Consider the following 13,271-nt stretch of genomic DNA (forward strand, 5'->3'; position numbering starts at 1 on the left):
GGGGCAGAAAACTATGATGGGTGATGGGTGAAGACCCCCCAAGACTGTCTATGCTCTATGTATATTTCATTGTTAATATAATGTGATCTTTTGCCAAAAATAAAAAATAAATACATAAAAAATTCTAATTTTGAGTAATGATTATTTTCACTTATTAAAATTAAAATTAAATTAATATATATGCAAGAGAGATAGTAAAATTAATTTTTTTTTTGTGAATATTTAAAATTAGAAAATTTTGACCATATAAATGTAAATGTAATATTTAATATCAAGTGGGTGTCGCTGGGGTGTAGGGAGGAGTCACTCTTATCCTCCCCACCTGGGTTCCAGCCCCACCGAGATTAACATGCTTGCTTCTTTAGGGTAATTTCCAGATGAAAAATAATCGGCTCACCTAAACAAAAGTGGGTTTTCTATGGATGTAAATATAAAATTTAATAACAAATATGAAAACAAAATTAATAAAAATAGATCAATAATATTATTAATATATTTTAAAGTTTTATGTATACTTATATATTTTATTCATGTGATGAGAAATATATTTTAAAGAATTTTTTAAGCACTTCTTTCATTTTGAAGATGGTATTTAAGTAAATCTTAAATTCTAAAAAGCATAAGTTCAAGTTAACAACTCATAAATAACTCATTTATAATTCATCAATAATTGATTTACTAATTATAATAAACATGTAGCAAAGTGAAATTTGAATCCTTATGGGAAAGTAACCAGTTTTCCTCACAATTCAATTGAACTACTCTAAAGTAACAATACCCTCATATTGATATACACATAAGATAAACATTATTATTTAAGAACTTGATATTAAGTTAATATTTAAAACAATAAATAATTAGTATGATATTATTCTAGATAGAAATAAGATAAACATTATTATTTATGAACTTGATATTAAGTTAATATTTAAAACAATAAATAATTAGTATGATATTATTCTAAATAGAAATAAAGGAAAGGAAAATAAAATCTAATATAAAAACAATCAAATTTAAGATTTGAAAATTAATAATTAAATAAGACAATTCATTTCAATATTGAAATTACTATACATAAAATAAATAATTATTCTAAATAGAAATAAAGGAAAGGAAAATAAAATTTAATATAAAAACAATCAAATTTAAGATTTGAAAATTAATAATTAAATAAGACAATTCATTTCAATATTGAAATTATTAGACATAAAATAAATAATTAAAATAAAATAGATAGAAAAGTTAAGAAAAAAGAGTAATCTAATAAAACAAATTATATTAAGGTTTACATTTTTAATTAAATTTTTTATTTTATATATATATATATAAAAGTTAAAAAATGTTTATAAATCATTTATAGGTCTTAGAATAGATGGTGATAGGATGTTTTATTAAGGTAAAGGTCACTGGTTCATAGGTAAAATTCTAGCCATATTAAAGGTTGGGGTGGCCCAAGTGATGTGATTTTGACAGCTTAGATGCCCTTGGGTTGTGGCGAGATAAAACAAAAAATAAAAATAAAAATAAATAAAATAAAAAAATAAAAATTGTTCACAAGAAAATAAAAACCAATTTATTTCCCAATTTCTACATATAAAAGATTATTAACAACATATAATTAACATTAAGTTACAATGCACTATCAAATCAGGCTCAGATATTTCACTCCAACACTAATTTCTCAAATCAAAGATTTTCATTTCAAAATCAATTTCTGTTCTGCCATAATAAATTGTAAACCACCTTAAAAAAAAGTTGTGTAAAATAATAAGAAAGTTACGTAAAATAATACTTTAAAGATAGCATCTAAATCACATTTATTTAATTATTATTATAAATTTATAATTATTATAATGCACATAAAATTAAATAGAAATTATTAATATGAAATAAAATTTATAAAATACATCACAAATAAAAAAATTCTAAAACAGGAATGAAATTTATAAAATATGAAGCAAATAAGTTTTTTCTATAAAAGATGGTTTAATAAAATTAAATTTACAAAATATAAAATAACGACAGACCTTTTCATATAAAATTTGTGAAGTTTCTGATTTATAAAGTTTACAAAATTATATTTAAAAAATTATACTTTCATATCATATCCAATTAGCATATGAATAAATATTATAATTAAAGGAGAAAAAAAACCATATAATTAAAGGAGAAAAAAAACCATATTATAAAAATTATAAAGAACAGTCTCCGAATTTTTACCCTTCACAATTTTTATAAATAATTTTCCTTTCCAAATTGACCATTTATTTAATTATTTTAAAATCTTATAAACAAATTTTATCCATGTTACTTCGAAACCCATACCCAAATTACACCGTTCAAGAACCTTATTAACCGATTTTTTTGACACAATTATTATAAATGTGGGTTATTCCATTCGAGTTTATTCGAATCGGGTTCAGTCATCTCGAAAGCAAAATCTAATAAAAATAAAGTAGACGGTACCTGCAGAACCTCTGGATTAAAAGACTTACAGAACTTAAACTAAATTAGAAGACTCACAGGGCTTGGACAGCTCCAGAAGGCGCACAGTTGATCCCGGACCAATTGCAGGGTTGTTGATCAAGACCGTTCCAATTCGACAAAACCAAGTTAGGATCGTCGTATATGGCATCTTTGAATGCCAGCAGGGCCAGACCTGCATGTACATTAAATATCCATCATTCATTCAAACATTCATTCATTTAGCCGGCTGAAAGCGCCACCACAGATAAAATGGTATTCTTAGAATTCTACCTGTATCGATCGCGTTTCGCATTTAACCTCACCTTCGTCAGAAATAGAGCTGCACCCCTGCAGAATAGTGCCGCATATCACCGCCATTACTAACAATGCTTTCATCGTATCTACCTCACAATGAATTCTAAGACTAAATCACCAAAGAATCAAGATGAATTCTGGCATGACTGAACCGCTCTTTAGATCGAAGCCGGAAACCTCCTCCTGCGATCCCAACTAGGCCATTTTACAAAAAAGATTTCAAGAACTCGCATTATGTATTATAATTTAGCTCCGCCTTCGGTTCCCGAGGGTAAAGATTTTGCTAGCAAATAATGTATGCCTACAATCGGCCAAGGTTCGACCCTCACATCGCCTCTAGTAAAAGCAGACACAGCCGATTAGTCTTGCAGCGGCCTGTTTCTGTTTCTTGAAACCACTGAGTTTTCTTCTAGGTGCCGTGGATGCGAATCTGGGACTCAACTCCATTCCTACCTGGATATCTTGATTCTGCAGGCTCACTACTCTACAAGCAGAATACTTCCACTGTCAGTAAGTGAAGTAAAGAAACAAAGAACGAAAGAAATGCATTGCCATTGCCGTTGCAACGGAGGTTTTGGGTTCGAACGCAAAGAAAGGAAAAAACAAGCGATGGATGATAAGAGGAGTAAGTAACAAGGTACCAAATCGAGTCGGATCGTCGTCAATTGACGTAAAAACAAAGTCGGAACAGCTGGGCTCCTTGGTATGATAATGTCGGGAACTTGGCCACTTACCCTCAGTTGTACCATACGGATACATATACGTACACGAGGAGAATTTATTATAAATAACCACACTCCCTCTGACGCTTCTTTCGCTGCCGAGTAGAAGAGACGGCGAGAGTTCGTTAGTAACGAAATTACTTCCAGGTCCGACATTGCCGAACTGAGTTGTTAAGCCGGTTACGGTGGTAGGCGTCAATTAGGGAGAGGGTTCGAATCTCGCTCGCGCTCCGTTAGAGGCAAGGTACAGGAAAACGTTAGCGATGTCGTGGACTGATATCGCACTGCCTCGTTCCTCAGTCTTTGGGCGCGCCATAGGATTTGGTGGGAGTGGGACCGACAACTACCGCGCCGATCATGACGCTGACTTGTCGCTCCCTCCCCTTCTTCCAACGTACGGACTTTCGTTTTATTTTTTTTGGAAGGGCTCCCTCCCCATCTTCCAGGATACAGACTTTCATTTTATTTTATTTGGAAGGATTTGTCTTTGGGCTACGAAAGATGCCGATAACTCGTTTGGTAATACAGGGATTTATTTGTTTGTTTTTATAGCGGAAAGGAATTTTTCTTTGTCTGTTGTTATTTTTGGAGGAAAATTTTTTATGGAGGTTGGTGTTTGGAAATGATTTGTGTGTACAAATTTAATTATATAGAAAGTCAAAATTTTTGTTAATTTAGAATTTTATTTTATTTTTAAAAATATTTTAGTAGATTTATAATTTAGTAATATTTGTAAGTGTATCATCTTATTTCATATATAATTCATAGTTTATATATATATATATATAAATCAATTTTGTGATATTAAAATAATTGAAAATGAATCTTTGAATGGAGTGATGAGGCAAGAAATAAATTGGGGTGATTAGGTCGTCGTCACTATAGATAATGAATGAGGACTATAAAGAAATACATAGGGGAGTGGCAAGGCCACTATCACTCCACGCAATGAATGAGGATGGCGTGCCTCACCATCCTCCTCCCACTTAGCAATAGTCCTCCTTTTTGACAACTTTAGTGTAATGAAGTCCATTACTCTCATTGATTACACACTCATAGCTACTTCATGGAGTTATGCTCATCCTTGTTTCATGCTATGATGGAAGTCTCCTACAACTTTAGTGTAATGAAGTCCATTACTCTCATTGATTACACACTCATAGCTCCTTCATGGAGTTATGCTCATCCTTGTTTCATGCTGTGATGGAAGTCTCCTACTTCTTCTCGCCATCCCCATGTTATAAGGGTGTTCCCTCCTCTTTGCATTCTCTCGTTGACTTCTCTAATGTGAATAATGGATGTTTCCTTCTCATCTCTCACTTACTCAATTGACTTCATAGTTGGTTTGTAGTAGGGTGATTTAATTCACCTATTCTTGTCTGACACCTTTTGTTCTTCCTCGAGGTCAGGCCTCACCACTCTTGTTTCCCCTTGTCTCAAACCCTATCGCATCACCTACTTCTTGTCAAAGCTATGACTTGCCATCGTGCACAAAGATGCCAAGGTAGTGGAGGTCAGGGTTTTCAGGAAGGTTTGTGAGCTCACTACAAAGCCAAGCTCTCTACAAGAGTGTTCCATTGTCATATATGTTAGGAAATACAGTCGGAGCTTCAGGAAGTTGAGGAAGTCGTTAAGAAACAAGATTTCCATTCAAACTCAAACATCTTCTTGGAAGTCGTGACTTGGGTTCCAGACACAGGGCATACCAGGGGATACCAAAATCAATATCTTCATGCCATCGATCTTTACTAGAAGAAGACTCTTCTTGGCAAGGTTATTTTAGAAAGAAATAATGATAAAGATGAAATCATGTTAATGCTTGACGAAATGCAACTCCAAATGAAAGCGCTAAACAACAAACTGAAGTGCATCAGGCTAGCTTGACCCCAAGATCTAGTCTAAGAACCACTAGTAAAGATGTTACTACTCCCATTGAGGTGGAACCCTCTATCTCTCTTAATTTTCAAAATGACTATGAAGCTCGCTCTTTAGTTTTTTAGTTTTTACATACATTTCAACCTAGGCAAGCCTTATATGTTAGTTTTTGTATATAATCACTTGTTTAGGCTCAAGTACACTATCACACTGTATAATTTTTTACTACAAAACTCTTATGGCAAAAAAGTTCACTGCATTGCCAATGGTTTAGATTCTCCAGTGGATTGGCTAGCAAAAATTCCAACATGTAATTTTGTGGAATATCATTGAAATTAACTTACCAAAAAAGAGAGAAATTTGAAAATCAAAAATATTTATTCTTAAAAATTTTAACATATAGCCAATTTATATGTGCATTTCAAAAGATCTATCACATTACCAATCTTTTTAATTATTTAACTTAACAAAATTATAGTAATTTTGAAAACTTTTTCTTAATATTTTTTAAATAAAAAAATAAAATTTTAAAGAAAATTTAATTTAAAAAAAAATAAAAATAAAATAAAAATTAATATCCCATTATTTTTATATAATTAACATTTTTTTTAAATTTATCACAATTTAAAATTATAATTATCAAAAAAAAACCAAACCATTTTACAACATTTACCTATCATTAATGTTAAAAAAATCAATAATATTAAACATTCTTAAAAATAATCTCTATAAAAAAATACCTTATAATATATCTTAGGTATCTAATAGTATATAAAAACTTTATCATTATTAAATTTAAATTTCAAATTTTAACTCTATTTTACAAATAATGTCTATAAAAAATACCTCATAATATATATTATATAAAAATATCTCATAATATATCTTATGTATCTAATAGTATATAAGAACTTCATCATTATTAAACTTAAGTTTTAAATGTCAAATCTTAACTTTATTGCTTTCCTAATAGAAGGAAATATTTTACAATATATTTTTATTTAATTAATAATATTATTATTTATTTAATTAATATATAATATATTTTAATTTAAAGTTATTGTTGTCATGATAGTAAGGGAATTACATTATTCTATTAAATAATATTTTTATGATTCAAATTTTAAATGTAATTAAAAAAATGTTGAAATTGAAGTGAGTAGTTTTTCTATAAGTTTTAATTTTATTAAATTATATTGTTATGATTTAAATTTGAAATTAAAAAATTAATAAAAAAATTTAGTTTAATCTAATTGTAAATATCACCCATTAAGATTTTTAAACAATTGGGAATTTAAGGCAATTATATTATTACCCATGAAAAATACACTGTTCAGACTAATTGACATAAGGGACTGTGGAATTTGATAAAATAGAAATTTTGAGGAGCTAATTGAATATAATTAATTTTTATTATTTTTTATAAATAAAACAATTTTAAAATTTCAATTCTAATAAGGAAATAAAACTACATGATTTGAAATTAGCTATGACTTAACCCATGATAACTAACTAATCATTTCCCATTAAAGTTTAAAACAACTTTTGACTTTCTTGAAATAATGAAACCATTATCAAAGCTCCAAGTTTCCATTTCAGTGTGATTGGTTGTCTTGTCTTCAAAGGATTTATGTGAGGCCATCATTACTGGCCATTCATGTTGACACCAACAACTTCAGCTACAGCTGGGTAGCTCAGTTACAGAGGTCAAATGTAAATATGAAAATGGACTCCAGCAATGAGTAGCTTGAAAGTTTGGTAATCCATGCTCACAGTTGTTTCATGAGTACTGAAGTCCACTCAACACATGACCAAACCACCTTTGATTCCACCATATACAACTAATCATTATAACTTAGAATTATAATATTCAGGAGCCACTATGTTTGGTCAATGACATTGGGAAAAGTAGTTACACTAATTTGTGTGATGTTATTTTTAAAAAAAGAAAGTAAAGATTTGAAATTCACAAGTGCAAAATAAATTAAGCTAAACATTAAAAAAAATAGGGTTGGTTTTGTAAACATTTGAGATAATATAATAAAATAATGTTAAAGATCTTACTTTATGTGGAATTTGACTTTTGTTTTTATTATATTTGAAAATTGAATTATATAATTTGGTGAAGCTTGACCTTGCGCGGAATTTGAAGTTTGAATTGCAGAAAGCATCGACTGATTTTTTGAGAGGTCACAATATTAATGTGCTTATTGTTATTTTAATGATATAAAATAAGAAACCTCCAATAAAGTTAAATTTACTAAGTCTTGGATTATTTTTTATATGATAAAATAAGATTTTATAATATGAAATTTAAGATAGAATAGTAGTAAAAGTTTACCAGTTTGTAAATGAATTATTAATTAAAAGTTAAATAAAGTTAAATTTACCAAGTGTTGGATTATATTTATGGGATAAAATAAGATTTTATAATATGAAATTTGAGATAGAATAGTAGTAAAAGTTTACTATTTTGTAAATGAATTATTAATTATTAATTATTAATTAAAAGTTAAATTTTTAGTGTTTAGATTTTTATATTTTGTGTCAATTTTTTAAAGTAAATTGTGTATAAGTTTTTGAAGTGTAATTTTTTTTATATTATAAAATTTGAAAAAAGATTACATTTAAAAAAAAAAATTTTTAGAAATATGATAGATTTAAAATTAAGATGGATTTGCATTTATATATATATATATATATCTGCCATATGTTAAGAAAAGGAATTGTTTAACTTAGAAAGAGATAGATTTCAAGAGATTGTTTACGAGAGATAGATATCATGAGTCAATTCCATGTTGAAATATTTTACTTTAAAAGAATATTGAAACTTTTATTTATAATTAATATTTAAATTTTTATTTAAAGTTCATATTAATTTTATTTTTGTTATGAATATTCTTTAAATATTAAGAAATGAAGGAATTACACATCTCTCTTGTGGTAAGTAGTACGTCCTTAAAATGTTTCAATCACAAAAATAAAAATATATAAATAATTTTCAATTATTTTATAGAAAAAAAAAGAGAATTGTTACTTAAATATTTTATTTATAATTAATGTTAAAATATTTTTTGGTTAATATTTTTCCTAAATACCATGCTTTAACTCCATATATAATGTTTATTTTAAAATATTTTATTTTATTTGTATTTTATTTGAAATAATTTTATTTATTAATTAATTTTAAATATTATATGTTAGCTCTATATTAAAAAGCGATAGAATTACACATTACTTTTAGGTTTTTTTTTTGCTAATGCAAGAGTTGAACCTTCTATTTCATTAAACATAAATTTTTTTACATAAAATACATCAAAGCTTCGAAAAGCTGTGGACTAGGGTGAGAACCCAACAATAACTGAAAATGGTCCAAAGGCAGATGCCCTGACCCCTGCCCCCAAACCTCCCTTCTCTCTTAAGCAAAAACTTTGGGAACCGGCTAGCTAGATTCTAGAATCGGACCCGAAGCGGAACATAAGTGTCAAACTATAAGGATTTCAAATCCGCATAACTCACTGACCCATGAATCAATAGAATTCATAGACATCCGCTTCCCGCCAAGAACAATATGCTTCCCGCCATGTTCTTGACGAGCCGCTTTGATCTCAACCGTCAAACCTCCACATCCGATCCTATGACTATGGCTAATATCGATGCGCTTAGAAACATGACGTTTTCCTGTGGGGGCCCACCAACATGCTCAATCAAGCCCATTTGTAGATCTACCTAGCAAGATCCGACGGCTGCGGTTCATATCGCACCGGTCTACTCCACCAAACAATAGTGTGCGATGAGAGCGGTAATCCATTAGACCCCACTGCCACGTGGATCTCGCTGAATGGAATCGCTCCCAAATTAGAAAAACCACTTTCCGCTTGTGAGGCGTGCGATCACCGAAAAATCGCTTTGGGCACGGTTTTACGAACAAGGGAGAAAATTCCTGGTTTTGTGGCTGCTGAGAGTTCCCAAATTCCGACCTTTCGCTGCATTTTCTCTACCTGAACCAATGTGTGCATAAGCACCCGATATCCTGTCTTTCATACCAAAAACCAAAACGCTCGCACTGTTACCTCTAGGAGCTACTATGAAAGTAGAAACTCGAGTAGCAAAGGTTGACCTTTGCTTGCAACCCGCTGTCGACCCGACTGTGTGCAGACCGCTAAACATCAAACTACTGGGTCATTTGAACTCCGCCTCCATGGCTCTGTTCTAAAACACCATCTTATCTTCATCTGCTTGGTCGTAACATTTCTCTTTTAATCTATTCTGAGGGAGCTCTTGCCAGCTCATCACAACCCTATTTTCTGTGTAGATCACTCCTTGATTGGCCAGAATATCCGCTAGTTTATTGGCCGATCGTCGCACATGTTTAAAACTGACTGTTCTCAGGCTCTGGAGGTGACTGTGAATCCGTTGAAAGACTTGGATCAACCTCCAATTTCTTGAGGCTTTTTTTGGCTTCGTACCCCAGCTGATTCTCTTGACCGAGTTAATGATTAACTCAGAATCCGCTTCAATAATCACATTTTGACGGTTATCCTGAACCAGGAAATCTAGACATTGCTCCATTGCCATTAATTCTGCCATATTGTTGGTGGCTCTTCCTAAATGGCAATAGAAGATGAAAAGAATACTTCCATTTTCATCCCTTAACACCCCTCCATGCCCGGATTACCTTTTGAAGCACCATCAATGTTGAATTTCAGAAAACCCTCAGGGGGAGGATGCCAAAAATCTAGCTCAGGATCCAAAATTGAAACCTTCTTGTCCAGACCTTGAGGAATAAGTCCCTGCAATCCAAGCTGACTACGAATTCTCAAATCTGCTACGAAGGTGGATTCTTAGGGAGATTTCGAACTATAATACCAACCGTTTCCTGAAGCTGTTTTAAGATCTGATCATACAGGAAATGGGAAGGTTTCTTTACATTCTTGAAATTTCTATTGTTCCTTTCTTTCCAGAAATTCCAAATGATGAAACTTGGCATAAGGGCCCAAGCTGAGTTAAGAACTTCATTAACTGAAAAATTTCTTCTCCAGTTGTTTAGGGTGTTGATAATGCTTCCTTTGTCTCTATCAGATTGTTTGAAGATGGAGGTAAAAGAATCCCACAACCTAGAGGTGAAAATGCAATTGTTGAGAAGGTGCTCCATTGTTTCCTCTTGAGCTTCACAGAGCTGGCATCTGGAAGGCCCCAGGGCACCCCTCTTCCGAATGTTATCCTAGGTCAAAATTTTCCTATGCAAAATCAGCCACATGAAGAGCTTGATTTTCTTCCAACCTTGATGCCTCCATAGGTTTTCCCAAATCCTATCCGGAGCCTGGGAGTTTAAATCATATAGTATGAGTTTTGCTTCCTTAAGATTAAAGGTGCCTTCGTTGTTGTTGCCCCATCTCAGCTGGTCATTCCCCCCTGACACTAAAATTTTCCTTTGTTCTAATACTTTCATTAGAGTCTCAGCTTTAGCCTTCAGGGGGTTGTCATCTTTGAAATCAAAGTTCCTCCAGGTTCTCCATTGTTTTGATCCCAAAAATATTTTACCTTGGATAGCCCTTTAGTATCTGCATCTAACTTGAGGTCCTCCAAGTCCTCTTTTAACAGAATAGGTTCTTGCTGCCATCTGTCCTCCCAAAATAAAGCTAAGTCTCCCTCTCTGATTTCCCAGAAGCTGTTTTCTTGCACTAAGCCCTTGTTATCCCAGGCCTTATTCCAAATGTGTGATCCCTTTATATTTCCATCCATCCTTATGTGATCATTACTGTGCCATGTGCTAGCATATTTTTCTTTCCACATGATAGCCCACTAAGCCTTTGGTTCTTTTACCCAGCGCCACCATAATTTTGCCCCTAAAACCTTGCTTAGAATCTCAGGATCATCCAATCCAAGACCCCCATGGTTTTTAGGTTTGCAGATTTTTTCCTAGGCTACCAAGGCCCATTTCTTCCTTTCTTCCCCCTTGCCCCAAAGAAAGTCTCTTTGAATGTTTCTGAGTTGATGCAGGACTTCTTTAGGTGCTGGGAGAGCTGAAAGCATAAAGACTGGAATTGATTGAAGGACAGCCTTTGTAAGCACCAACCTTCCAGCCAAGTTTAAGTATCTCATAGTCCATTTCCTAGTTTTATCTTGCAATTTATTAGTCACCGGCTCCCAGATGTTCTTGTGTAATGGCTTAGCAGTTAGAGGAACTCCCAAATATATTGAGGGGAGAGATTCTCTTTGAAATCCCAGAATTCTAGAGATGTTCCTTTGAATAACAATATTAGTATTGAAGAAAAAAATCTTAAGACTTGGAGAGGTTAACTTCCATACCTGAAGCCATGGCAAAGTCACTTAGGATTTTTTTTATATGTAAGAGCTTCTTTGACTGTGGGGATTCCCTGCAGCATGGTATCATCAGCGAATTGTTAATGATTCAATGCTTGTCCATTGTTAGAGAGTTGGAGACCTTTGATCTTGGCAGCTTCTTTTGCATGCCTGATAAATCGACCCAGTCCTTCCATCATGAGGATGAAGAGAAAGGGAGAGAGTGGGTCACCCTACCTAAGGCCTCTAAAAGGAATAAAAGTCTCAGAGGGAGAACCATTGACTGGAATAGGAAAGCTATAAGAAGTAACCAGAGCCAGGATCCATCTCACCTAGTTGTGATCAAACCCAAAAGCAATTAGAACTTTCCTGATATAGGTCCAATTCAGCTTGTCATACGCTTTGGCTATGTCCAATTGCATGATCATGCTAGCCTTTTTATTGCTAGTTAGAGAGTGCATCACCTCGTGAGCTTGGATGATGTTCAAATTGTTCCACTGAAACTAGGGTAGGGAGAAGAGGTTTGAGTCTATTGGCTACAACTTTTGATATTATCTTGTAAACCACATTGCACAAAGCTATTGGTCTGAACCTATCAGGGGTTTGAGCACACTCCTGTTTAGGGATTAGGGCGATGAAAGAGGTGTTCAACGCCTTCAAAATAGTTCTATTCATCCTGGAATCTTCAACTACATTCATAATATCTTGTTTGACAATATTCCAGCAAGCTTTAAAGAAATCTACATTGAAACCATCCGGGCCTGGCACCTTACCATTCTGCATTTCTTTGAGAACCTCACTAACCTCCTCTTCAGTCACTGGCCTGTTAAGGTTGAAATTGTCCTCTCTAGACACTAGTCTAGGTATATGTCTAGTGAAGTCCTTGATGGAGTGTTCTCTATCATAACAGGTTTCCTTTGCTATGCTTCGAAAGTGCTGAACAAGGACTGCCTCTATTTCTTCATGAGAATTGAGAAGATTTCCTTCTCCATCCTTGATCAAAGAAATCCTGTTATGAGCTCTATTCGCCATAGTGGATTTGTGGAAAAATATAGTGTTACGTTCTCCTTCTTTTAGCCACTGAACTCTAGATTTTTGTCTCCAAAATATTTCCTCTTGTTTGCATAAATTCTCCCAGTCTTGAAAATTGTGAGGAACACCGAGGGACGATCAGCGGAATGGCGATGGTAAGGGTTTGCGCAAGCAGGTTCTCTGGTGCCGCAGCATCGAATCCCAAGCACGCTTTAGGGCTCGATCTCGAGCCAGGTACTGGGACGACGGTGAACAATGCGGGCTGCTTGCCATTCCCGCAAATGCTCTCAGAGAAAAGGCATGCTTATGGCAGGGAAGCGCCTTACAAACCTCCAAACCAGAGCGGCCATACTTTGGGGATATTCGCTGCCGATAGGAATCATATACCCTTGCAACGGAACGAAAACTTCAGCCTTCAGCGAGAATGGGAGGCGAGGGTAACAACGGTGATTTATTCTCTCAGCTGGAAATGCGAAGAGACCTGGCTCTTGCGGGAGAATGAGGCCCTTAACAGTTTTTGTATACAAAGGAATTGCTGTGACGTATGGACCTCAG

At 33.3% G+C, this 13,271-nt stretch overlaps 1 protein-coding gene across 2 annotated transcripts in view; it reads right to left on the reverse strand.

Moving 5' to 3' along the window:
• The window catches only part of LOC149151315 (putative LRR receptor-like serine/threonine-protein kinase At1g63430), a 170,314-nt gene extending 166,640 nt beyond the window's left edge, over window positions 1-3,674 (reverse strand). Inside the window, exons 1-3 of one of the 2 annotated variants that reach the window (XM_089439383.1) lie at window positions 3,423-3,674; window positions 2,790-3,265; window positions 2,524-2,659 (exon numbers count right to left, since the gene is read on the reverse strand). In XM_089439383.1, the coding sequence (XP_089295509.1) occupies window positions 2,524-2,659; window positions 2,790-2,862 (209 nt within the window). In that variant the 5' untranslated portion in view covers window positions 2,863-3,265; window positions 3,423-3,674. The other variant, XM_089439384.1, reaches the window with a different exon arrangement.
• Window positions 3,675-13,271: the final 9,597 nt, after the last annotated feature.

Source organism: Pinus tabuliformis, chromosome 9 (assembly GCF_031772625.1).
Source record: "Pinus tabuliformis cultivar Carrire ecotype Pingquan chromosome 9, CPIR1, whole genome shotgun sequence".
In the NCBI taxonomy this organism is placed as follows: domain Eukaryota; kingdom Viridiplantae; phylum Streptophyta; class Pinopsida; order Pinales; family Pinaceae; genus Pinus; species Pinus tabuliformis.